The sequence below is a fragment of the Channa argus genome, chromosome 12 (assembly GCF_033026475.1).
Source record: "Channa argus isolate prfri chromosome 12, Channa argus male v1.0, whole genome shotgun sequence".
Classification (NCBI taxonomy): domain Eukaryota; kingdom Metazoa; phylum Chordata; class Actinopteri; order Anabantiformes; family Channidae; genus Channa; species Channa argus.
Genome location: NC_090208.1, coordinates 11599183 through 11624401, shown reverse-complemented (window position 1 = coordinate 11624401; position 25219 = coordinate 11599183). Strand labels below are relative to the sequence as shown.

The following is a 25219-nucleotide window of genomic DNA, read 5'->3' as shown; positions in this document are numbered from 1 at the left end:
CACAGTATTGATTTGCGAGTTATTCATTATTTGTTTTGGATGTTGAGAAAGTTCTTTGGAAAATGATTTTGGTGTGCATTTCAGACTCTGAAATAAATTGTTTGACAGATCATCGATGACCACAGAATATGATAGTAAATGGCCAGATATTGATTTATTTCCCAATGCTCCCCTTCTCTTCTCTGGAGCTGTTATGCTTAAAGCCAGACCGAGCACTCTCCTGAGTATTGGATTTTTGTCCAGCCCGCTTTCAAATGTGAAAATGAGGATTTATTTTGTCCAGCTGCCTGAGTGATGCTTATAAGAGCATGAATTCGACTAGATAAATGGAGATGGAAAAAGAATATACATCACGGAGTGCTTAATATCTTCATGACAACAAACAGCCTTGCCGGTGGTAATATGCAACCATCTAGACCCTCAAAATGCAAAAGTGACAGCTTTGTTTATTGCATTCAAAACAAATGGCAGAGGCCCCGCTGTCACTTACAGATGGCACTTCCTTGAGAAAAAAAAAAATTTGAAAAAGACGAAAAGAAATTGCAGCGCCATTGACTTGTAATGTGTTGGCATGGCGGCAGTCATTTTGCACAACCTCCAGGGGCACTGATCGTCACAGAGAGGCGTTGGCATTGTCTTGGCACCGGCCCGACCCCAGGCTGAGAGTAGTAACTGATAGCCAAGCTGGAGCTTGTCAGGCCTGACGCTTATCACTTTTGACATCTGTCCATGCCATCTCTCTTCCCTCATCTGTAGCAGGCCCTGAACGCTGACCTTGGGATCTGTTTCTCTGTTACTTCACTGCCCAGTACCTTCCTGACCCTCCTTGTGTGTCCTCCTTCGGCTCTGCTTCCATGTGGGTTGTTTTTAGGCTATCATTTACCATTTGAGACCTTTGTGGTCAGACATGAGTTGCAAAGCGATGTTCAAACACTGACAAGCACTTGACCTTGTTTGGATTCCTGCTTTCATGCAATAATGAGGAGCTACATTGAATCCAAAATCAGTGATAGAATAATTGTAGGTAGAAAGGTATTTCACAAATACACCTTTGGAAAGACATAACAGAGGTGGTTTGCAAGCACAAAAACCAAAGAAAAAAAGTAGCCTGCTTGTGATTTTTAGAAGGTTACTATATAAAACATGGGCTGACATGAACTCATTTCTGCCTGGATGTGGCATGATTTGTTTTATATTGCAGTTTTATGTGTTTGGGCCAAGAGAATAAAAAAAAGTGAGAGAGAGAGAGAGAGAGAGAGAGAGAGAAGCTGCCACACACAGCCCAGCGTTGACAGACTGGCAGGAAATGTCTGACACGATGTGTTGTGAGGGAGCGAACTGCTGCCGGAGTGCAGTGCTGCTGTTCGACAGCCTAAAGAAAGGGTCAGCGTGTCAAGCACATCCAGACACACATGTCCACATGGCATCCTGAATCAATTTGGGCTATGTTTGACAAGAAAAATATGTTGTCAGTTTTTACAGACAGATTAGAAGCTTGCAATCCCATGCTCCATCACTGGGAAGCAGCACAAACTCTCCATGTTATAGCCAGTCAAGGGGGTCTCGTGAGTTTCAGCTAAGAGAGCTCCTTAGGGTCCCACACCACTTGAAATCACACCTCATTTTGGGTGAATAGTCTTCGCTTGTGAGGCACAACTTTTATCAAAATTCACAAACTGGTTGCATCTTCAGCATTTCCCCGTGTAACACTGCACGTTCTTTTACATTAAGCCAGTGTGACTCATCGACAGCCCTCACCCCTGGCCTCCCTTATGAGGTAATTAAGCCCCTGGTTGTTTGTTTAGCTGTCTGCATGTGTGTCCTGTATAAAACACAGGGGGGGGCATATGTTCTTCCTACCATAAACCCATTGAAACAGCGGGATATGAGTGGTGAGGAGGGGTCGGCTGTGCGCTCTAATTAGGCAGGCAGAAGTGTATTAGCTTCACTGGGCAACAGCCAGCTGGGAGCATCTGGAGTCGTCTTTCATACTCACCAACATCCCCACTGCACACATGCTCGTCCACACAATGACACACACTCACAAAATTAGAAAAAGATATCTGCGGAAGAGCAGTGTGATAAGAACGTGTAGGTCAGGCATGACCGCTCATATACATACAGGAGCTATTTAAGTCCGCCGCATTTGAAGCCTCTCCCGCATCACAGCCCCCCCACCCAGGTTCCTGTCTAGAGTCCTTGTTTTGGAGTAATGGTGCCTCTCTCGTGTCTCTTTCGAGATTGGAATGCCAACTGCAGAGGAGAGGAGGGCCTCATCCATTTCCAACAGCTTCTCCTCTCCTCAAAGCCGTCCTAAAGGAGCTTAAGAATGTAGTTCAAAGTAGGGTCAATATCCAAAACAATCCCCTTGCAATCATTCTGCTATGTTTGTTGTTTTAAGTCTTACTGCTAGATCAGATGGCTATTTTGACCACTTTTATATGGTCTGCATTTGTATGATTTAATTCTTTCAAAGGATCTCTTCTATTTGCCAAACTCTCGAAGCCCTTCAGTCACCGCTACATAAACAGTAGGGCTTTCTCTTGTTCATATCAGTGGCATACTTCAACTGCTCCCACTCACTGTATTCCTTCCTAATGTACAGCTTTGGTTCCTGCGTAGGTGCACACTCACCACTGCACGAGATACATCACTTCCTGTGTATCAGCTAAATATATCAAAGGAGGAAATATTGCTGTTGTATGCTGCACAGGAAAAAAAGAAAAAAAAAAACATGAGAGAGTGAGTCGGCACTCTCCTTGAGTATTTCTCCTGTACAGAAAGCTCAGTGAGCAGCTGAAAGTGTTTCTCTGTGCTATTGATTAGCTAGTTAGTCCGTGAAAAGCCAGGGACAAGACAGCCACTGAGCTCCCTTCCTCTGGCTTACAAGTGCATGCCAATATGTCCATTCTCTTAGTTTTCTCTTCCTTTTTCTTCCATTTATCCCTACTCTGCGTACTGTATTTGTCAAACTCTGGCCTGTGCTAATGTTGCTATCGCTGTGTGTTTTACCATCCTGCCCAGAATCAAGTTCCAGCGAGCCGCTTGCTGAGTTAGAGCACAGGAACCCAGCTGTTCACAGTCAAGGGCCACTTCTTTTATTAGCCATCAGTAGGCCGACCTGAGAGGAGTGGGCGGCAGAACGAGGGGAGCACAAGGGCAATAGAGGGCACAGATTTCCCAGCTGTTAGTCCACAGCTGCCCCCCATCAGAGATTAAGAAGCTCGGTGGGAACGCAAGCACTTGCACAGACGTGGGACAAAACAGCTGATAGAAAATTGATTGAGATGGTCCTCTTCAAAAATGATAGCACATACTATCAAAGTCGTCAAGTTTATTTTTTGTTTTTTTTTGTTGGCTGAGGATTGTAAAGTAAAGTTTGGAACACAGCAGCAATGGAATGTACAGTGGGATAAGGCACAAGCCAGCAGGCGTGCAATGCCTTAACACCCCTACAAATCCCCTTCTCCTGCCTCACATCCCTTTTATTTTTCCCTACCACCTCACAAACCGACGCCGCCTTCCAGTCTGTGGAGAACAGTTTTACTAGCGAGCCAGTGGTGCGGAGGGACACAAAGGACCTGGGTGTAAAACTATATTTTTAGCTGTATCACTAGACCTCCACTGTGCCATTTTTATATAATGTTCATTAAGCTTGCAGCAGTGGCTTGACTGTCTTTGTTGTGCTGCCTCTCTATGTGCTGCAGCTCTAACCACACTGGAAGCAAAACCACTCAAAAAAGTGGGATTGATGAAAACAGCACAGAGTGCTCCCATTTAGTGTGATTGAATTTACTGTGACAAGTAAGCATACCACAGTATGTTTTGATAAAACATGTTGCTGTGCAAATCCAGAAAATTCAGTTGAAGAAAAAAAGTGGCTCACTTGAGGTGCTCAAAAAGCAGGAGTTTGGGTTTAAGAAAAGGGTTTTCTGCAAGTCTTTTCCTAAAGTCACTTTTGCTCTCAAAATACTCATGATGTCTGTATTGTATTTGCATATTTATGAGAAATGGGTGTCACAGTGATTAAGTTAACTGGGAGCCAGCTCTGCAGAGTGTGGATAATGAAATTGTATAAATATGAAAGTCAGAAGACATTTTCTTTCGTTGTGCTTTGTGGCAGAGTTGGCGAACTTTGACTTCAGTAAGATGATAGACACATTTGGTGATCCATGCCAAAATGTGCTTAAGCGGTTGCTATGGTTTTGGTAAAATGTAAAAAAAAGATAAATAAAAATCCATGATACAGTGGACTGTTGTTTGGAAGAAGTGCTGGACCAGAACTTGAACTCTGTGCTTCAATAGTTTTTTTTCTTTGCTTAATCATCAAAAACTGCAGGATGAAAAACTAAGCTAACCTGTACAAAGAAAAGGAGCGACAACGCAATAAATATGGAGCGTTAGCACTCAGGAAAGAGATTTTCAACACACAGTCTGTTGTATTTAATAAACATGGAACCAATATGGACTTCATTACAAAGAGCTTGGGACCACTGTAGTTCAGACGCCCCAGATAAGTAATTAGAGTTCACACTGAGGCCTGACTCGAAAATACAGTCATTATCCCAGCAAAAAATACAACCTTTCCAGGTCACATCACTTTGTTTGCAGCAGTAAAACACATTTATTTCTGCATTGAGCCACCATTATAGTAGCCCCAGTCCACTTGCCAACATTTTATGGAGCACAGAGTGATTGGGGGCGACTGCGAGATTCAATAAAAATGTGGTAACGCAATTGGCTTCAACAAGGTAACGGTGTGAGCGAGACAATTTTTTGTGTGTAATTTGTGCTTGATTATGGGATCATTTTATACACGAGTGTATGCACTGCTTATGCAGAATAGTTTTCGTCAACCTAATTTAACAAGTGTCTCAAGAGCAAAGCTCCAAACAAAGGCAACCAAAGTCTTTACAACCCCCTTAAGAGCTAATCAGCCATCTTGCAATGAAACACCAGAGTTTATATTGGCCCTTCTCACACAATAGTCCCAGTGTACGCTTGTTGTTAAGCTCAAAGGTCTTGGCAGGAATGAAACTCATCCTGTTGCTGTCTTGACAATAACTAGATGCAGATATGGGGAAAAAACACCATAATCTATGGAGCCAAAATTAGGCCCAAAGTGTATTTTTATACGTGTGGGCTGTACTGTGGACAGACACAGTATAAGAAAAACTGTCTCAAAAAATCGAGCTAAGCTGTGATGTGTCTTTGGGAGAGTAAAATCAACTCAGCTTTTTTCGTGCAAGGATCCGCAAAAGATCTTGATGTCTGAACCGTTGTCAGTGTTGCGTAGGGTTGGATGTGTTTCCCTATGAAAATGCAGGATAAAGATACTGTAAATCCATTGCCGGTGTCAGTGTTCTGTTGAGCTTAAATGAAAACACTGTAATTGAGATTTATTTTGTATAATGTTTAACAGTTTTACTAAGATGTTGGCACACTAAAAATTACAAAATCAGTCTAGTCGACAATAGAACTTCTTTTCAGTTTCTCATAATGGAGATATACATTGCTGTCCATTTCTTTACGTTACTGTAGGTGCTAAAAAAGATATACTTCTACTCTAGCATTCGGTGACTCAGCCCATATTGACCGTTACAGTTTTTAGTCATTCTTTTGGACTATATCCAATGAAGTGCTCCCCCTCATTTTTCCCAAGAGGCACCGCTTGAATAAGGATCTGTGGGAGGACCCCACTTAACTCTGACTTTCACCATGCTGGAGACACAGGCTGTACTTTCAGACACTATACACTTGATCAAACACACCAGTGAAGGGAAAAGGGAGGATGACCCCACTCATATATATACACACACTACTGCTGGTACCACCGCCAATTTATCACACGTAATTTCCTCATCTCTTGACCTCTGACCCCTCCCTAGGGCTGTGTTTGTATTGAGAGCAACATGCCACTGTCTGAACTGTCTGTCTGAAGCCTCACTAGAGGGACACAGCAGTGTTTGCAGGAGAAAATATACTGCTTAAGCCACTGGTGGTCAATCCACCCCTTGTGCCGGGCTTGTGTTTCTGTCTCTGTGTGTATGTCTATCATTGTCTTCTCAGCCCTCTAGTGTTTTATGCATGCTGCTCATTAGTCAGACAATGGCCACTTAGGATGAAATGCCTTTCAGAGCAATATGTCAGCAAACCCTTGGGACGAAGGAAGGAAGGCTGGCAGCAGAAAGCAGTGTGCTTCGAAAGAAAGGGGAGCCAGGAGCTAAATGAATGAGGCAAATGCACAGGGAGGGACAGGGAATCTATGGGCAGAAACGGCAACATGTGAGGAGGGTGTGTATGCATTTCACGCCAACAATCCCTGTATAAAACATGAGCAGGACCTCTGCTCCACCTAACAACCCACCTTTCTGAACGGTGACATTACAAGGGGGCCCATTGAGTCGGACTGCCCTAACCTCTACTGCATGTGAGACCCAGCAGAATGAGACATTGCTGTTGTTCCACGCACTGTACTGTATGCGCCATTCACGCTGCTGTAGCCCTATCAGAGGCACCAGCTCCATCCAGTGTATGCTGGCTGCCTTCCCCTTACATCACTGTGTCTGGAGGCGGAAGGTGGGGAGGGGTACAAGATTAATGACGGTGCTAAGCGTGTATTTATCATCTGGCTGAAGAGTAATGCGACACCTTTCTAATCTGAATATATTTCATTGGGCTGTTATGGCACTCGGTCCTGGGCCCATGTGTGCGCGTGTGTATGTGTGTGTGTGTGTGTTGCACGCTTGTGCATTACAGAAGTCCATTTGAATGTTAATCATATCTGTATGAGTTTGTGGATGAGAATGCGTGTGCTTGTCAGGGCATGAGAGTACTATGATACCAAGGAGCCATCATAAATGATCGCATTATCTACCATGGCAAAACGGCCCTGTGGTAATTAGATAAAGATGAAGTTCCACTTTCTAGCACGCTGAGGCCATGCACCTTAAGATCCTCTCTTCTGATTCTCAGCTGCCTTATCAGGTGAACACTCTTCTTTCACCCTCTTCTCCATCTCTACCTCTCATACTCCTACTACTTCTTTTTGAAACTCGGCAGAAATCAAGATGGATGTCTCACTCACAGAGATGGGAAGATAGGGGAATGCGCAAGGCCAAGATCTGATAGTGCCCACATTGGGCCTCCCGTTAGATTGGCTCTACTGTCACCGGGGCTGCCAGAACTACTAGGAACTTTGGAATAGAAAATGCTTGGAGTAGAGGATACACTACCGTGGGTGTTTTCAGATGGGGATCTCAAAAGCTGAGCTTGTCCACACTTGGGCCTGCCCGAGACCACGCACAAATGTTGAATTATGCAACAGCTTGGCTTCCATATATTATGTCATACTTACTCTTGCCCTACTAATTCATTGATGTTATATTGAAATAAGGCAGCAGAGAAGTGTAAAGTTTTCCAAATGGATAGGTGTTTTGTCTTAACATGGTCACGTGCATGTATGGGGGTGTTATAGGGAAAAGGGATTTGTGACAACATAGAAAATTTGAATAAATATTGCTCCCTGCAGAATGAGATGTTTAAGTCCATTGCAAATTGCAATCAGTCACAAGGTACAGCCTTAGTCTTAAGACAGACTTTGTACTCTTAGGAAACCCCATCTTAAGAACTGAAAGTGTAGAACAGACAGGCTTATTTTCCCGAAGCAAAGACAAGCCCATCGAAATTTTATGCTGGAGGGAGAACAGACATGGGCACACTTTTCTTGCACAAAGAGGTTTTCTATGTGAGATTATGTCTTGCTTCCCTGTGTAGCCTTTGCCAATCTGCTATTTATGCAAGTGAATATGTGTCTGGTTCAGAAGCTTTTTGCACGCTTCATTATTTAAGTTCATTGTAAGACAACAAAGGGAGAGACGGGTGAGACAATTTTTTTATTTTTAGCGTGAGTTTTGGATAACGCATCATACCCACTGCAACCGCTGCATTTCTCTGTACTTGAGACACTACAGTAGGTGGCCAGATACTAGTGCTGCATGATTAATCAATCACGATGACAGAGCAGTGTTGCCAACTTAGTGACACTGTCATTTCCTGACTTTTCAGACCCCTTTAGTGGCACTTTGTCAAAAAAGTGACCAGCTACATGTCTAGCAAGTTTTTGGAAGGACTTGATCTATTTTCTTGAGGAGAGTGGATAAAATTTGTCAGCGGAGGTTCTCTTCTGTGGCATTTGAACCCTGCACGGACTGCGTTCACTTCAATTTGAGCCCTCAGCAGCTGGAAAGAAACACGAATGAGCTGCAAATGGGCCAGAAGAGCCAATCATTTATCCCTGTTTGTTTGTGCTGCCACTAAACTACTTACCTTGTTTCTTTTTGTTTCGTTAAATTTACCTTGACTATTTAGACACAGAGTCTTCTTTTCTCAAAGCACGGTGTTGTGAGTGTCTTCTTATTTTGGGATTTGCTATTAATATTTAATTCTGTAAAACAATTGACATAAAAAGCTATTACATTTAGAAGAAGATTTAGACAAAAACTTAAACAGTTGGCATTTCATTTAATTTGATTTTTTTTTTTTAAACAATTAACCTTTTTTTGTTTTTGTATTTTTTTATGCTAGTTTTTATGTCTTTGAGAAATTCAGGTTTGCTTCTTAACCATTGAAGGAACAATTTAAACTTCCATAATGTCAAAGAAGAAAATGTTATCTGGTGGCACAACAGCACTGATTGACTCATTGTGTTTAGCTGTCATGTTTGGCCAGACGTCAGAGCCGGGGACAGTTTAACTGTAGCATTTAGCAGTGACTTCCCCAAAGACTCAAATGTCCCACGGCTAGTTTGCCACTTCAGATGCTAGTCATTTAACAAACGAGCCAATCATGCACGAGACTACTGCCAGTGACTTGCCAATGGCCCCAGTCATGCCAGATATAGAGATGAGGCGGAATAGAAGAGTCAGAGCTTGCTGGGTCATGAAGAGCATGTTATATTGGCCATCAGCAAACTATGTAGGTCTAGCATTCTGTTATAATGACTGCTGTTAAAAATGTTTGCAGTGACAAATGGAACCCCTATATCATCAAGAGTTCAAGCCAGAGGCCCTGTCATGGGCCACTGCAGGATTGTGGATCTCATAACCAAGTGGGAATCATGGTTTGAATGGTTGAATTGAGAATCTTTCACAAATATCCCGACACCGAAACAAGTGTGTACAGTAAATGAGCGTAATTCCCTGGAATTGCAAAGGAATCTGTGGCCAGTCGAGTAAGATGTTGGGAAGAAAACTGACTACAGTTCTCTCTGCACTGTACTTTTTTTTAATCACAATAGCTTTGAAGATCTTAAAGACTGCACAAATAAATTCCTTTGAAGTCAATGTAAATTTTCCTCTTCATACTACCCAGCCTCCACATCAGAAATTCAATTTCAGTGGTAAACATTCTAATGAATAATTGTATTATTCTATCTTATGTAAGGCAGATAAAAAAGATACATATCGGTCTTGTATCTCATATCTGTCCGCTTTAGATGTGGCGGTGGAAACCTAGGGGCTAACACTCTCTAGTGTCATGAAAGCATACGTTTGACGACTGACGATGGCAGTGGCATTAACTTTACTGCTGTATTTTGTGATTGGGCTAAAGGAGAATTTAATTAGCTTCACAGAGATGGGAAATGTTATATCTTTGTAGTCTTTATCATGTGTAGCAGAGCCCAGTCCTTTCAATTATTCTCCTTTAGTTTGCCTGGCATTGACAGTGTTAGCTTAAAATTAATGTTGCAACAACTGTGGAAGAATTTGCATCACATTAAGACAAGGGCTGCACATATCTCCCCAACAACTTTTCATTGGCTGAAGAAGTGGGTGAACAGTCTTTATCCTGATTATAATCAAGTAAATACAGCAGGATGATAAAAGCAAGCATTGAAATATGAAATATCAGCAGTGCCAAATGACAAACTCATTAATTTTGCATTTGCTCACTTTTGGACAGCAGGAAATCGTCCAGTCAGCTAACTTAAACTGTACATAAGGTGAATTAATCATGAGTAAGATACTGAGTGAGATAACAGTTTGTTTCTATTTAATAGCCAACATTTCATCAGAATCAGGTGGGAGCAAACATGTTTTCAGTTCTCTGAGTGCATTTAAGCTGAATTCACATTTGCCATGAAGTTGCTTGCACTAGAAGCCACCACTTTTGTCTCATGATGTAACTTACTGTAGATTATGACCATGCGAAAGAGTGAAGTACAAGTCTGTGTTTACTCGTGACCATCAATCAATTTCTAAAGGTGCATTTTGAACTATTGGATTTATTTGCACAATCATGTGCCAAATAGTCAAAGTGCAATGTAGACAAAAAGAAAAAAATAAAACACCAGCATTAGACCTCCGTGCTATGTAAAGGTAATCCTTGAATTCAAGGTTACAGTGTGCTGCGGTTTCAAAATGCAAACGCAGGGATATGCACACCCACATTCTTGCATCATCCCCTACCTACAGACGCCCCCAAGCACACTCTACACACATTATTCGCACGTAGACACACGCATGCATGCACAGACAAATATGTGTCTCCCTGTAGTGCCCTCCTTGGCAAAATCTCAGTGCCAGTCTCTTAATGAAATGCTCAATTAGGGTCTTTAAATAGGTAATTATGCAGTGCCTAATCCCCAAGCTCCTGGGCCCTATCTCATTTAGATGACACTTGGGCAGGCAAAATGGGAGGGGCAGGCACTGGGGCCTCAGATTCTGCCATCAAAGCCTCTCCGTGGTGGCACAGGCAGCCCTGTTAATGATAAGGCACATCCAGGCAGTCAGTCAACAGCGACTCCCAGTGAGGGCCACTGACAACATGGGAGATGGCAATGTCAGGCTTGACAGTGTCTTAATCATGTTTGTGAGTGTTAGGGGGTGGATTGCATTGGGTTGGGCGAGCTTGTATAAAGGTTTCCAAGAGGATGTGCGATGCAGAGGGAGAGCGCTGACGACCATTTCCATGATTTGGGTTCATATGATTTTTTTATTTATTTTTACAGGCAATTGTGGTGTTAATTTTACATGAAACAAGGGCAGAGGGAAAGAAAATGATTTCCAAATGTCAAACTATGCATGTTGCTTGATGCCAGGCATTGACAGAACGGGTTTGATTTCCTACACTGACATTTGTTTGAAGGTGACATTTGATTTGAATTTCAGTCTCCAAATTGTGGCTGGAGAAAGGAAGCTATTCATCCATTTTCAGAAGCATAATAAACACATCTTGTTTGAGTGCTACAATATACCATCACTGACAGGAAACTGCTCTTGTTTGGTTGCTCACGTAGCAATGGCAAGCATTTGTCTTAGTGAAATGACGGGGGGGGGGGGGGGGATTGCTGCTTTTGCCTTGGGGAGAGCCATTGCTTTCCTTTGACTGGGTTGCACAAGCAGTCCGCCCTTCTTGAGAACAGCGTCTTGGCTTGGCTAAAACACCTTTCAAGGGTGTCCAAGGAAAACGAAAAGTTTAGCTTTTCAAATCTATTAATCAGCAGCAGTGTCCACATCAAAGTGCTCTGTAAACTTAAGTAAGGATACTTGAACCTTTCAAATACTGAAACAGCTTTCTGAAATGGTGTTTATCCCCACCTACCACCTACCATGTCCTTTGGATGTCTTATCAGGATATAGATGGAAAAGCAGAAACAACACAATTTCACCTTTATCTGTGTACTCAGCAAAAACATCTCATATCTGCGATAATATTTTTTTGTCCTGTTGCCCTCTGTCTTGGCACTGATGTATTTTCATGCAAAAAGCTTTGATAAGCTTCTGGTTCTAAGGCTGCCTGTCTGTTCTTCCTGTCGTTGACTCAGGCTCTCTTATCAAATTTGAGTCACCGCAAAAACAACAGTTCCTATAATACACTGAAAAGTGAGAATTGCTGCTTTGCCCAACTTTTTTTTTTCTGCGTAAAAACCAGGCCAGAGTGGGACAGTTTAGTCTTTGTACATAATAAAAAGAACCCATAAAATTCATATTAGCACTGCAACATTTCAACCTTTTAATTTAGCTTAGATCAGTTATTTGAAGATCAAGTGCCTGTGAAGCAGAAGTGCAAACCCACTCAAGGTATCCACGTGGATAGATGCTAAGGGCAATTATAAAAGCAACTGTCATTTCACCCCAGGTAAATAATAGTATATTATGGTGTAGGCTAATAGATGGGAAATTCACCCATTGCACACTGCAGCAAAAATAAAACATTACATTTTAGCTCAGGGTGTATCAAGGCAAATTAGCATTTAGATAATGGGAGCCACTTGGCATTTTAATTATTTTGCTGCCCTATGAAGCTAGTGTGTATGCCCCAAGCACCTCCTTACATCCTTCATGTACGCCTAAGTGGAGCATTTACATACCAAACAGCTTGGCCTGTGTACAAAAGTCACTAAAATGTCAGTAGCGCACAATGCACCTTGGTGTTCAATTGTTTTGAGAAGATAAGGAAACATATTGTTGTTGACTTATGCCATATGTATTTGCCGGCTACATAATTCCCACTGCTGTTATTTTCAATGCAGCTCCGCTCCGATGTTTTCTGCCGTGTCGGCGACCGGCAGTGGAATGTTGTTTTGTCTGTTCGAGGGCTCTGTACTTTCCATAAAACGACATGGGCTCAGGCTGGGAACAACCTCCCTCTCACCCTCCTTCCTCCCTCTCATTTTCTCTGCCTCACGGAAGTCAGATTATTCATCCTCCCACAGACCGTTGCTGTGTTGGGGGTAGATGTCAAAGTGCCAAGAGCGTGTGGTGCAAAGGGTATGCGTGCCTGTGCTTTGCTTGTATGTGTCTATTTGTGCAACGAATGCCTCGGTTTACATTGGTGAGCATGTGTAGGAGTGTAGCGCGACTTAAGCTATTTGACTGCAGCGATCCTGATCCCCAGTTTACGTGTGCCCTGTTTCCTCTTCTTCTTTTGTGTGTTTTTTTTTTTTTTTTTAGTTTTTTTACCTGTTGTCATCTTACCAGTCCCTTCCCTTTAGAAAACAATACGTTTCCACTGCCAAAGTGGCCTCGCAGCTATCATCGCCTCTTCAGCGGCGCCTGCCTATTCTTTCTCCATCCCTCATTTTTCTCTTTGCGCTGCCTCTGTTAGGTGTATAAGCACAGACAGAGCGTGAGAAAAGCTGGCACTGAGGCACATTCCCTTGCCTCCCTCCCTCTGCCTCCATCTCTCCTGTTCTCTACCCTACAGTGCTCTCCCCTCTCTCTCGCCTTCACATTATTTTCCCCTGCCCTCCTCTCCTTTCTCTCACAACCTCTCTCCCTCTCTGCCTCGTTGCTCCCCTTATCCATTATATTTCCACCCCTCTGTTCCACCCCCCTCTCACACCCCTTCCCTTTTTTCTGGTTCATAATATGTAACATGATTTAGCCCGCCCCTGTTCATGCGGCGTAAATTTAATCCCAGCCATTCCAGGTTGGCTGCTGCTGCTGCTGCTTCTACTATTTTTCTCATTTTCCCCCCTATTCCTGCTACACTCACTGCTCCCGACACAATAGACTCCTCAACAATGTGCCTGTTTGCATGATAACAAGTTATTTCCCTACACTAAATGCTGTTGTGCAAGGTCAAGCACGACCCAAGTGGCACATGCTTGTACTATAGAAGCTGCCCACACTGTGACAGGCAAACAGAGCACGGGAGACGGCCTCCCAACAAGCCGGCAATCATTTGAATAGTTTAAACTGCTCACACGCTTACACACTGGCTGATTATGCTCAGCTGTGGTTTTATCTGCTGCCCATTGAAAAGGCATTCGTGGCGTCCATTAAGAGGTGAGAAGGAGCTGTGTTTTCCAGTGTCATCAAGGTCAAAGGAGGTGATCTACACATACAGACAAAGATGAAATATGTTGTTTTTTTCTCAGCTCCCCCGTGTCCCTAATGCTTACCCAGGAGCTCTGTAACCTTGTGTTTGTCTGTGTGTGTGTGTGTGCGTGCGTATCTGTCTCTGTGTGCACACTGTGTGTTGGTATGCATTCAGGGAGCAGCACAACAGGGCACTGGGATAATCGGTCACTAGACTGCAGGTCAGGGTCTTGCACTGTGGGGACTATCCATCTGAACCCAACAGCTGCCGGAAAATGTGGCAGGAGGAATGAGACTGAAGGGAACGACTGGGGAAGAGAGAGGAAAACAAGGAGGAGAGGCTGTTGAAAAAGAAAAGAGCACATACAGTACGAGTGGGCTGATTCTAGGCGCTTATTATAGTTAGTGTATGCTCAAGGTCAATTAAGGTGGGCTGACTTTGCAAGAGGACGCAACCTGGCTCTTTGGCCCCAAGCAATGTGGTGCACCTTCTCCTTTTTTTTTTTTTAAATATTGTAATACAAAGTTGTCTGTATGGAAGTTTGTGCTCGCTCTGTGAAGATGTGTAACCTTTATTTGCTATGACAAGGGAAATTATCACAGAAAAGGCCTGATATGATTTGATTAATAACAGTGTTTACGAGCTAGGTGCATAATTGTTATTTTACTCTATTTGCAGTGTGACATTTTAAAGTCTAGATCATTTTGCTGACAAAAAGTGTGTGGGGGGATGTCTTTGAATTCCCCTGATGCTGATTTTCCACGGACACACAATTGAAATAGGATTGTGATGGCTTCCTTGTCCTACAGTCACAGCAGGTGATTTTAAACCAAATATTAGACAGACAAATGTCATCAGACCCAATTAGCTTCCTGCTGGGTCTTTCATGTTGGGTGAGTCATTCATAAGAAAACAAGATATAACCACAGACATCAGTTACAGCATTGGCAGCGTTCACTTGTCAAAAATTAGTCAGGGTTGCAGGCGGAACTGTAAGCCCTGACTTTCTCAAATAGAAAGTGAGGCCGTACCACCCAAAGGATAGTTTATGATGGTGAGAGGCTTGTTTCAGGGAGGTCAGGGAAGGGAGGGAGGGAAAGTAAATAAATAAGTATAGCAAATAAACTCAGGGTCTTTCATATGGAGGCTGCACTTGAGGGCATAGCTTAGCTTAGCTTGAGGGATGCTTTTACACATGCAGGCTGATCGGGAGCGATGTGTGAGAAACAGTCTTGTCACTCGGTCTTAAATCACACAATTGCAGGCAGAAGAAGAAAGCAGTGATGGGGTGTGGGGGGGAATCAAGACATGAGAAAAACACACAGACAAAAAAAAAGTGGTGGTTATGAAACGAAAAAAAAAAGAAAAGATACAGGGACTTTGTGGAATGAAGAGAGGCACATTACACTAGCATTAAACAAAGAGTATGGCTGCAGCGAGCATGTAAAACACATTGTGACTTAACCTAACCTCCCTTGATGAAGACGTGGGGATTTATGCAGATGCATGGGAGTGTGGAGCTGTGCCTTTGATGAGCTTATGGTTTTTATAAATCTGGTCAGATGATGTTAAAAAGCCCTGGGAGCACCGTGAGTGGGTGCCTGTAAGAAGATGAGGGGAAGTGCTCGTGGAAAGCAACCTGTTCCCTTTCATATGCTCTTTGATCTTGATGCTGATATGACTAGGATGCACACGCTGCCATTGCACAGAGTCTTTGGCTTTGTTGAGTGAAATTGCATCTTTAAGCATCTGAATCTTTTATCTATACCCACCATCCTCTGAGAAGGCTCTGACTGAGGGGTCAATGCCATGTCAAGGGCAGCCCAGGTTCTCAAAAGGTGATTAAAAAAAGGGACCAGAAAACAAAAAACGGGTCCACGGCTTGTACAGGCATCACAATGGAAGAGAGGTGTAGATATGTTGTTTCATGAGCACAGGCCAACCTGTTTAAATGATCAATGACAGTATGTGTTAGACAGACAGTATGGTACTGTGATGTGGTCTTTATTTGCAATAATGTTTCAATTATCATGTATAATAAGGCCTACAATGAGGAATGATTACATGCAATTGCATATTGACAGTGATGTACTATGGTTCTTTGTTCGAGTAAATACACACAATGTAAACTACAATACCAGATCATCAAAATTAAAGATGTCAGATAATTATTTAACAAACCGTGCTTCATTCCATAAATGTTGACTATTGTGCCTTTGTCTGGGCGATATGTAGAAGAACAGGTAACATTGTGTCAATGGCAAATGTCTGCTGCTCTCCACAACGTGTCCCTTTCAACGCTACTTAACTTCTCAACAAGAGCAAGGCTTCAGAAGCTGTTTCTGAAGTAGGAGCTGTGTCTCTCTCTCAGCATCAGAGCAAAGTCAAAAATGAGAGATCATAGAGATCAGTATTAACGCAGCAGCCTGCGCTGTGTGCTTGCTCGGGTGGGTGGGTGGGTGGGTGGTGGGGTTGGTAATTACTGAATGCTTTAACTCTGGTAGTCCAGAGGGAAATAGAAAGTCCTGCCTTAGAAAATGAAGCAAGTTCTTATTTGCTATGCCTGGCTGTGCATGATACTAGGCAACTTTTTTTAATAACATAATGCAGTATGGATCATATCCTTAGTAGTTTTGCCATGCTTTGTCCTTGCATGTGTTGAGCTAATTACAGAGGGATTGGCTTTAATAGATTTCGTGGCATTTTTGTGGCTGCTCTGGTCTGTTAGTATAACATACCCTCGCTCCACTATTTCCTTGAAGTTCAATTCAGTTTGTGCATGAGCCTGAAATTAAAAACACCCCGTTTAAAAATTCCCTGGAGCTGGCCAAAGTGAAATTAGTCAGCTTGCACGAAGGATGAGCTTAATGTGGTACAAATGCTATGCTCAGAATCAATGTTGAATTTGTTATAAATGGCACCACCAGTAGCATTTCTGCTGTCAGCATTTGTTTCCAATTGGTTTGGATCTAGTCGCCAAAACATTACGACATTAGAGAAAAGTGAACGACGCAAGTGATTGTTGTGAACCTGCTGCTTTTGGAAGCTCAGAACTACTTTGAAGGATTTTTTATTTTCTATAACAAGTTTATTGTGGAATGGTTCAAATATATGATTAAAAAATATAGATTTTGGTTTTAGTTTTTTCCCCCATCTTTCTTATATTGCTTGTCTAAACCGAACAGAATACCAAACACATCCGCTCAAATGAGAATAGAGCCCAGCCATTATGGAGAATATAAACATCCCTCCCCTCCTTCTTTTTCACATTTCTGATAAGGATCATAGGGAAGGAGGGAGAGCAGACAGCTCGACAGCCTCTTTCTTTTTCTTGCCACACACTCCCCCCTTTTCTAATTAACATTGTGCATGTTGTCAGGCTTTGTTTAATAATGCATGATTGCTATCAGCAGCAAAATCCTTTGAATGAAGCACCACTGAATGGGAACACAATACCACCACTGGGGGTTCAGCAAGAGCGACAGAATTGTTTTTTTTTTCCTACTGTAATAAATGTTCAATGAAAAGCATCAGCGCTTCTACATGTATGCAGTCAACACATGTATGAGTGCAACACAAAATGGCAATGTGGAGGACAGAACAGGCAAAGGTGGTTCTGCATTTCAGGGCCTTTTTTTGTATAGATGAGTGGGGAAAAAAGAACAGGTAATTTGAATTCACCCGCATGCTCACGCATGTAATAAGACATACACGAGCATACAAAGGAGATGCAGTATTTAGGCAAAATCCGTGGTCACATAACAATGCAGTTGGCAAACGGCTGCCTTTCTGCCAGGTCTGGCAGGTGGCTCGTGCCCCCTTAGCACATTAGGAAAGAATCAGCAGCACAATTTTCTTGTAAAAATTAACACTGCCAAATCAACACCCAACATAATTGCCTTCATTTTTTTTTTTTTTTTTGGTATAAATCAAGGTTTCAGGGGGGCGTGTTTTAGCTGTGCTTAAATTATCTTCTTGTATTTACTCACATGGCACAGCCTCTCAGTTGTCTCACTGGTGGTTACACAACATACAGATGGTTTTGTTTGCCTCTATCAGCGTGTGTTAGAGTGTAAGTGTGTGTGTCTGTGTGAGTGTGTGTGTGCGGCTGCTGTGAGTAGGGAGGGGTAGGTACTGCTGACGATTGTTTGTTTTGTGCTGCCTAATATCATGGCAATATAGCAATTCACACGTCATTAATTAACTCAAACGCTATCGCTTAGATTTGGAGGGAGAGCTGTGAGAAAGAGCAACAGCTGTACCTGCACTACGTATCAATCACACTGGAGCTTTATCCCATCACACCCTGCTCAGGTTTTTTTTTTTTTTCAGTCCAGTTGATTCTAATCAAATCCACAGTTGCTACAAACACTACTCATGGGAAAATTCTGTCTAGTGTTCTGAAATGCATGTATATGTATAAGGATTTGGGTTTGCGAGCCTGTGTGTTGGTGGCGGTATGAGCGGGGGATGAGATTGCCTCAAATTGATTCCCTTCGCCACACGTCCCCCGCTCTCGCGCTGCTGCTAGCCCAGCGGCGCTTGGAGACAGGTAGTCGTGTCTATCTCCCCCCAACACAAATCGAGTGTGACAGGTGCGCTATCTTCCCGTCTTTTCTGCCATTTATAGCCCAAAGAAATGAAAGAGGCAGAGCTAGGAGCGAGAAAGAGGATGATTGGTAACAGGGAAATGAGGTACTTTGTCATCATCGGGTTTACTGATTGGGCTTAGAGGGGCTTGTTTTTCCTTTTTTTTTTTGTTTTAGTGGGTCAAATCTGCAGATAAACAGCCCAACATTTCTAGTACAAGCATTTGCATGCGCAGTTGCTGTCTCCTGCACAGTTCGCAGAATCCTGAAACTTTTAGACATCTCACATTCTGCGTGTTTAATTGCAAGGTATTCAAAGTGCCTTAAATGGTCTGATACACCTGTACTAGTCCACTTTCACCGGTTACCACAGCTGAAACAACGGCTTCCTGCGAAACAATGGCGGCAGACTCGCTAACCAGCAGTACAGTGTGCCATCAAAGCTCACACACTTGGATTAGCTGGGAGCCGTATTACAAGCTGAAGACTACCGCAGAGCAGCCATCACTAAGGATCAAGCTCTGGCTTAAGCAAATGGATGACAAGGGAGAGGGAGAGCCAGTCTGCAGCTAATACGAGCTCACTGTATCACATTGATTTTCACAGCCATGTAGTGGCCCTTCGATAAACGGCTGAAACATGAATGGCAACACTTGGCCACTCTGTCTTATAGATTTTGTTGTTTGAGCAGTCCTGGATAAAAGAGAAAGAGCGTGTGTGTGTGTGTGTGGGCTGAAGCTAGGCTATTCCATCACTTTGTATAGGCACTTAGAGCTATTAAAGCATCTAATGTGGATTAAATGTGGTGTAAGAAGCACAAATATGTGCCTCAGATGAATTGGTTTACTGAGTGTGTAAACCACAGTGTAACCAAAAGGCAGCATTTGTGTCTTGTATTGTACTTCAAAGGAAAGAAAGAAAAACTCAACTCCCAACTGAAGACCAGCAAGATAGCTTTCTGCATTTATGAATATTTCTTCCATTTCATGGCTACTCGTACTTGCAACCGAGGTGTTCCTCATGTGAAACGGATATCAACACCGATCTGAGGAGGACTTAAAGTGCGCTCTTATTGTGCAGCGTGTTTAATTGCTACTCGCCGCAAAAGCTGTTAAGACAAAATCTTATTAGTTCACCCTTTCATCTGTGTGGTTTCTCCCTGCTCCTCTCTTGCGCGCTCTATCTCTCTCGTTCTCATGCACATGTGCACACGCATTGTGCGAAGTGACTATTCCATTTAGAGAACTGTCAGAACATACCCCGTGAGCACATCAGCCTCTTCCTATCCTCTGTCAGCTCCAGCCGAGGCTGTGTGGGGGTATGTCAGAAATGTGCAGGGATAGATAAAACCCGTGGAGCCAAACAGCTTTGTTTCATTCAGTCTCTCTCTCTCCCTCTCCCTTTTTCCTCCCCCCCTCCTTCCCGTTCCCTCTTCCTATCCTTCCTTGCCTTGCATAGGCTGTGAATACCCTGCATCTGAGAAATCAGACCAGACTGACTCACAGGGCTCTGTGAGCCAGCACCACCGAGGCTGCCAAAGCATGCTGGTGCCAAGCTGTCCCACCATGCACCGAGCCAGACCCACGCTGCTGCTGCCGCTGCTGCTTGTCCTGGGTCTGCTCCTCCACCTCGCCGACGCTCAAAGTAAGTGGACTGTTGGCTTTGACGTAGGCCTCAAGTGTTGAGAGTCCTACTGGTTTGGGGGTGGGATGGTACGACTGTGTTTCTTTTTTGTTTCTCTTCACCAGACATAAAAACTACATCTAGCACGCTTAAAAACTTCTCCATGAGACTCACATGCTGATATACTGGGGCGACCAGTATGGGACGAAGTCTATTACCCAAGCTACACAACAAGGAAATTCATAAACATAATTGCATTTAATATACTGACTTAATTTTTGTAAAACTGTTTCATGTATCATCAAGTCATCTCGCATTCACACAAACACACCTGTTTTACTGGGATCTATATCTTTATGTCATATAACTGTTGTTATGCGATGAAGTACCTATTTAACTTTTTTTTTTTTCTGTCAAAAAAACTATTGTGAACCAGAAATGCTCAGGCCTCAGCTTAGACCCTAATGATGAAGAGTCACTGGAATTGAGTTACTTGACATCAGACACCTGCCCATTGATGTGTGACAACAGTTTTCAAACCTCATTGAGCTCCGGTCCTGCACCACAGCATCCCCCCCGTCTGCCACCCTCTCTTTCTTTTACACTAAGATCCATGAATCATTAGCTTTTGGAGTCACAAAAGGGATGAATAAAAGTTTTATTGCTCCCTTTGCACCGACTGAAATCCCCTCAGTTCAGCCGAATATCTCTGAATGAAGGAATCATTCACCCAAGGTCATATACAACGAAGCCACGCAAAGTGAAATTGATGGGTGAGATTTTCAACTTTGTGCTTGAGAAATGTTCCCTGCAATCTGTTCAAATGTGTTTTATTTTTCTTCACTGCCTCCTGCCACATACGTCTCACAGCGGGGGAGAGGCAAATGGAGAAATGTATTCTCTGTTTATTCCCCGTTTTATGTGCAGCGCTTAGATTTATTGACACAATTTAATTATGGGACCTTCCCAAAACGGCATTAACGGTCAATAAACGTTACCATTGAGGGGGCTCTTCAGTTGCTATCTTTTCAGAAACTCTCCTCATTCCACGGTCTGGTGTGGATTTACAAAAGAAAACAAAAAAACATCTAGCGCCAAAACCTTGTCTGAAACGACCGTCTTGACGAAACGTCCACTCTCGGGTGTCCAGACATTACACAGCCTCACTTGAGCACAAATGTAACAGAGACCTGCACATGTGCAGTCAGCAGCCCCCGCAAACTGTGACGCCTCTGTGCTCACCCACGACCCCCAAACCCCCATTAGGTGCCTTCCTTCTGCTGTCTGTCAGCAGCTGCTGCCACCCCATACCCTACTTAGACAGCTGTGCTCGTCATCATTTCAAAGCCAAAACAAACGTATCGCGAAGTGGCCACAGTGGCTGTCCGTTAATGACTGAGAGGGTGTGTGGGAGTCAGTCAGGGAGGTCACAGACATGAGGTGCGTGTCCTGTCTGTATGGAAGGTATGGGAGCCTGTTCACAGCCAGAACCACTCCATGCAGTGCATAACACTCACAGGTTTATTTTCTTTCCGCTCCCGCTTCCATATGCACACGCTCGTTCCTCCCCTTCCCAACTCCCTCCTCTATTGTTTTTCTTTCTAATCTCTTGCCAATTTTATCCTCATTTCTTATTTGGGCTTTTCTTTCAATGGCTTTTTCCTCCTGCGTCTTTGTCTTCTCCCAACCTTCTCCCCTGCTGTTTGGAAGCAGTGCAATAGCCCCTTCCAGCAACTTGCAAGTCACTTAATTCCCTCTGCTTGTAGCACTGCGTATGCAAAACCCGCCCAGACACTCCAGGACCTTCTACCAGTCTGTGGGGTGCACCGAGGACCAAACGGACCTCCACTCAGTTTAGTCCCCTCCAGACTAACCCCACAGCACAAAAATGTGACTGCGTTTCTAAAGAGAAAGCTGCCCTCTGTTGGCGCCGTGGATCCATTTGGGTGTGAGCTAGCCTCCGGCTGTGGACACGGTGGAGGATATGAGACACGCGAGAGCAGAAAATGGCTGAGTCGGCCTGCTCAACAGATGGCACAATACTCAGAGCCAGTCCCACTCACCACCCCGAACAGTGGACACAGCAGCCCCCTCTCAAGGAAAATGCCAGTCAGCCCCTTAATAAACAACATTTCTGTTAATGTGTTAATGGTAGTGCCACATAATGTGTTCTTACTGAAAATGCTTCCAAGTGAGACCGGTAGCTGGGAGGAACATAATGGACTCAAATGGATTGTGTATGTTAGCCTGTTTGCTCTGTTGGTTTGCTTTTACTCATATTTTGTCACCGTTTTCTCTTGAGCCTCCTCTCTCTGTTGGTCTCTCTCGCTTTCTCCTACACCCCGTCCCCCGCTCTCTTCAAATGCAGCCCATTTAATTTGTGTGGCAAGTTGGGCTTGGCAATAGCTTGAAAGAGGGACATAATTGTCCCTGGTGGGACGGAACACATGAGAGGGAGAAAAAGGAGGCAGCAAACAATTCCTCCGTGTCTTCTGTGGAACAGCAATGCAAAAAAGAAGCGTCTGGTGATGAGAGCAATGCTGTAAGCATTTAACATCTCCACCTGGGCTGGAATGAAGTGGGATGAAATTTTAGTGTGGGGATCGACGCTAATTGCTTGGCTATTCATTAACTTGACAGATTGTTTCACGAGTCTGACACTGTTATGAAGCAAAAACAAACCTGTTTGTGTCACATGATGTGTGTAAGTAGGACATTATCCCGCAGGGTTCATTTAGTTCAAACTGCAAAGGAGGGTGAAGTGCAAAAGTGGAAATTGCTGATTGTGTTTGGATATTTCTTAACCCCAATGAAAAAAGTATTGATATTAAATTGTGCTGATTGACACTACCTCACAACACTCACAGGCGTTTCAGCATGCCATACCTCAAACTGTGTTGGACCATGTCAAACCCCAGGCCTAATGGTGTTTTAATTGATTCCTCCCATTGCTGGTGGACGGCTTGGTGGGTGCCAGCAGGCCGACACAGTTCTCTTTAACATGTTAAACGAGTATTGACAGGTTCCTTCGGTCTCTCTAAACATTAAACTGTTAAACACCTGAACCTCATCTCACTCACTTGAGCTTAATAACAGGCAAGTGTGAGCATACAGGAGAAAGTACACACATCTAATGCGTGTGCAGTCCTTTTGAGCCAGCAATCAAAGGTGAACCGAAAGCCGAACGTTCAATTGATGCAGCACTTTGTTTTGAGTCACTGCGGTGTAGAAAAACACAGAGGCAAAATTATCCCCACTGTAATGTTACAAGAGTCACATTTTACTGCTGGTTTTTCTTTCCTCTTACACTGATTTAAATATTTACATGTCTGTGTAGGAGCAAGATACACATTTATGATCGTAGAGCATATGCTACTCTATTAAAAAAGTGATTTGGTTAGCAGTACTGCACTATTAATCTAAATCGCATCTGCCAGTTATATCTAGTATTTTGAGGTGGAAAACAGATCATCATCATAATTAGTATAGCACTTAGTGCACATTAAAGCACAGAGATGCATTGCTTACACACACACACACACACAGTAACACACTACCCTAGCTACTGTATGAACAGTTATAAGTTATTGTAAAATGCAGTAAGCACCCATGCTATCGAGAAGTTTCACACACATGCACGTACACGCACACCTTCCCTAGGCATGATCAGCTTGTAGCAAGTCCGAAAACTAATGATACTCTATTCCCCAGATGACATCAGGCTGTAATGTGTGTGTTTTATGCATGCCTGGGCTAATATGAATTATTGTAAAATAGTGTTATATTTGCATATGAGCTTCCAGGCTGTACTGGAATTAGCATTTTTACAACAGCTCAAATTAAATCCCTCTGCTTAATTTCCCTGCATGCTAATTTGATTTAAATTGAGTCTATTCCTTTGCCTTTTTACACTCATACCCACACAGTGCTGACATACAAGCCACTGTGGGAAATGAACATATTAGGTCCGATGTATCAGGTATTAATGTGTTAATCATTCTATTGTATACGTTGGAATTTAGATGTGATAAATCATGTATCTGTTCATTAAGGCTTATGTTAGAATAAATGCACGCTTGGTAGAAAGGGAACGATTAGTGTCCCCCCCCCCCCCATGTTGGTGGTAGAAGAATAACCGTAAATGTACCCTTCCTAGAGGTTTTCTAGCAAAGAGGCATGTGTAATGCAAATAACATAGGTGGTTCCCATGCACTGTAAAGTGCTTAGAGGCAAGCGTCAAAGACAGATAAGGGTGAAAGGTTAATGTATGTGTATTTCTCTTCCATTGACTCACCCTGCAGTGGGTCTTTTCCTTTTATCCTGTGACTTGTCAAAGGTCTTGACATTGTCCGTGTCATGTGAATTTCATTTTTGGCAACAGCACATACATACACGCACAAAGCCATTCAAGCAGACACACGTGTATGGATGGATGACAGCAGGTACTCTGAGAAGCAGCCTACATTCACCCCTCACACACGCTCATCCTGCTACACACTGAATTAGACATGCAAATGAATACACAGCCCACATGAAAGACATTAAATCAAGAGGAGAACAGAACTCATAGTGGTGTTGATCCAACTTTAAATCAGTGCAATTCCCCCAGTCTGCCACCTCGTTTATCATTCTGCCGGACACTGCTCAAGTGGAAATCTCATTGTTGGCTCCACTTGTTCATTTCAAAATGTGTCTTAGCGCAGTGCCTCTTTAAAGCCAGCATCAGCATCTATAGAGAGGAGAGAGCGTGCATCCTGTTCACACTTAAATGTGGTGAATACACCTTTGGCTGTGAGTGCCAGCACTTAATTACCATCTAGTTGTTTGGATGAAGACCTTGTGACAAGACTGAGAATCTGAGATAAAACAATGTCATCAGTGCCACACAAGATGCTTCTTACTCGCAGGTTGAACTAAGGGACGAAGACGTCATTATCGTTTTCTTTGGATGAAAATGTTGGTACCAACTCCTTGTCAACAATGTGCTGTGCAATTATGTTTTAAAGGTTGTATCAGGCCCATTATTAACTCCATGAATGCTGATTTCTCCAGCAACTACACTCAAGTGTATTATTTAAGGCCATTAGCCTCATCTATGGATTGCAGTCATTTCGCCTTGCACTTAAACCACAGAATCACACAAAAGCCGAGCAATATTCACCACACTCCTGACCCTCCCA

The 25219-nt window shown here is 43.3% G+C and overlaps 1 protein-coding gene across 33 annotated transcripts in view; it reads left to right on the top strand.

Annotated features, from left to right (window-relative positions):
- LOC137137115 (receptor-type tyrosine-protein phosphatase delta-like) overlaps positions 1-25219 on the top strand; it is a 337728-nt gene that overhangs the window by 228556 nt on the left and 83953 nt on the right. For all 33 annotated transcript variants that reach the window (XM_067523019.1, XM_067523010.1, XM_067523008.1 and 30 more), the window contains one exon: positions 19875-20060. In XM_067523019.1, the coding sequence (XP_067379120.1) occupies positions 19958-20060 (103 nt within the window). In that variant the 5' untranslated portion in view covers positions 19875-19957. The remainder of the gene's footprint in view (positions 1-19874; positions 20061-25219) is intronic.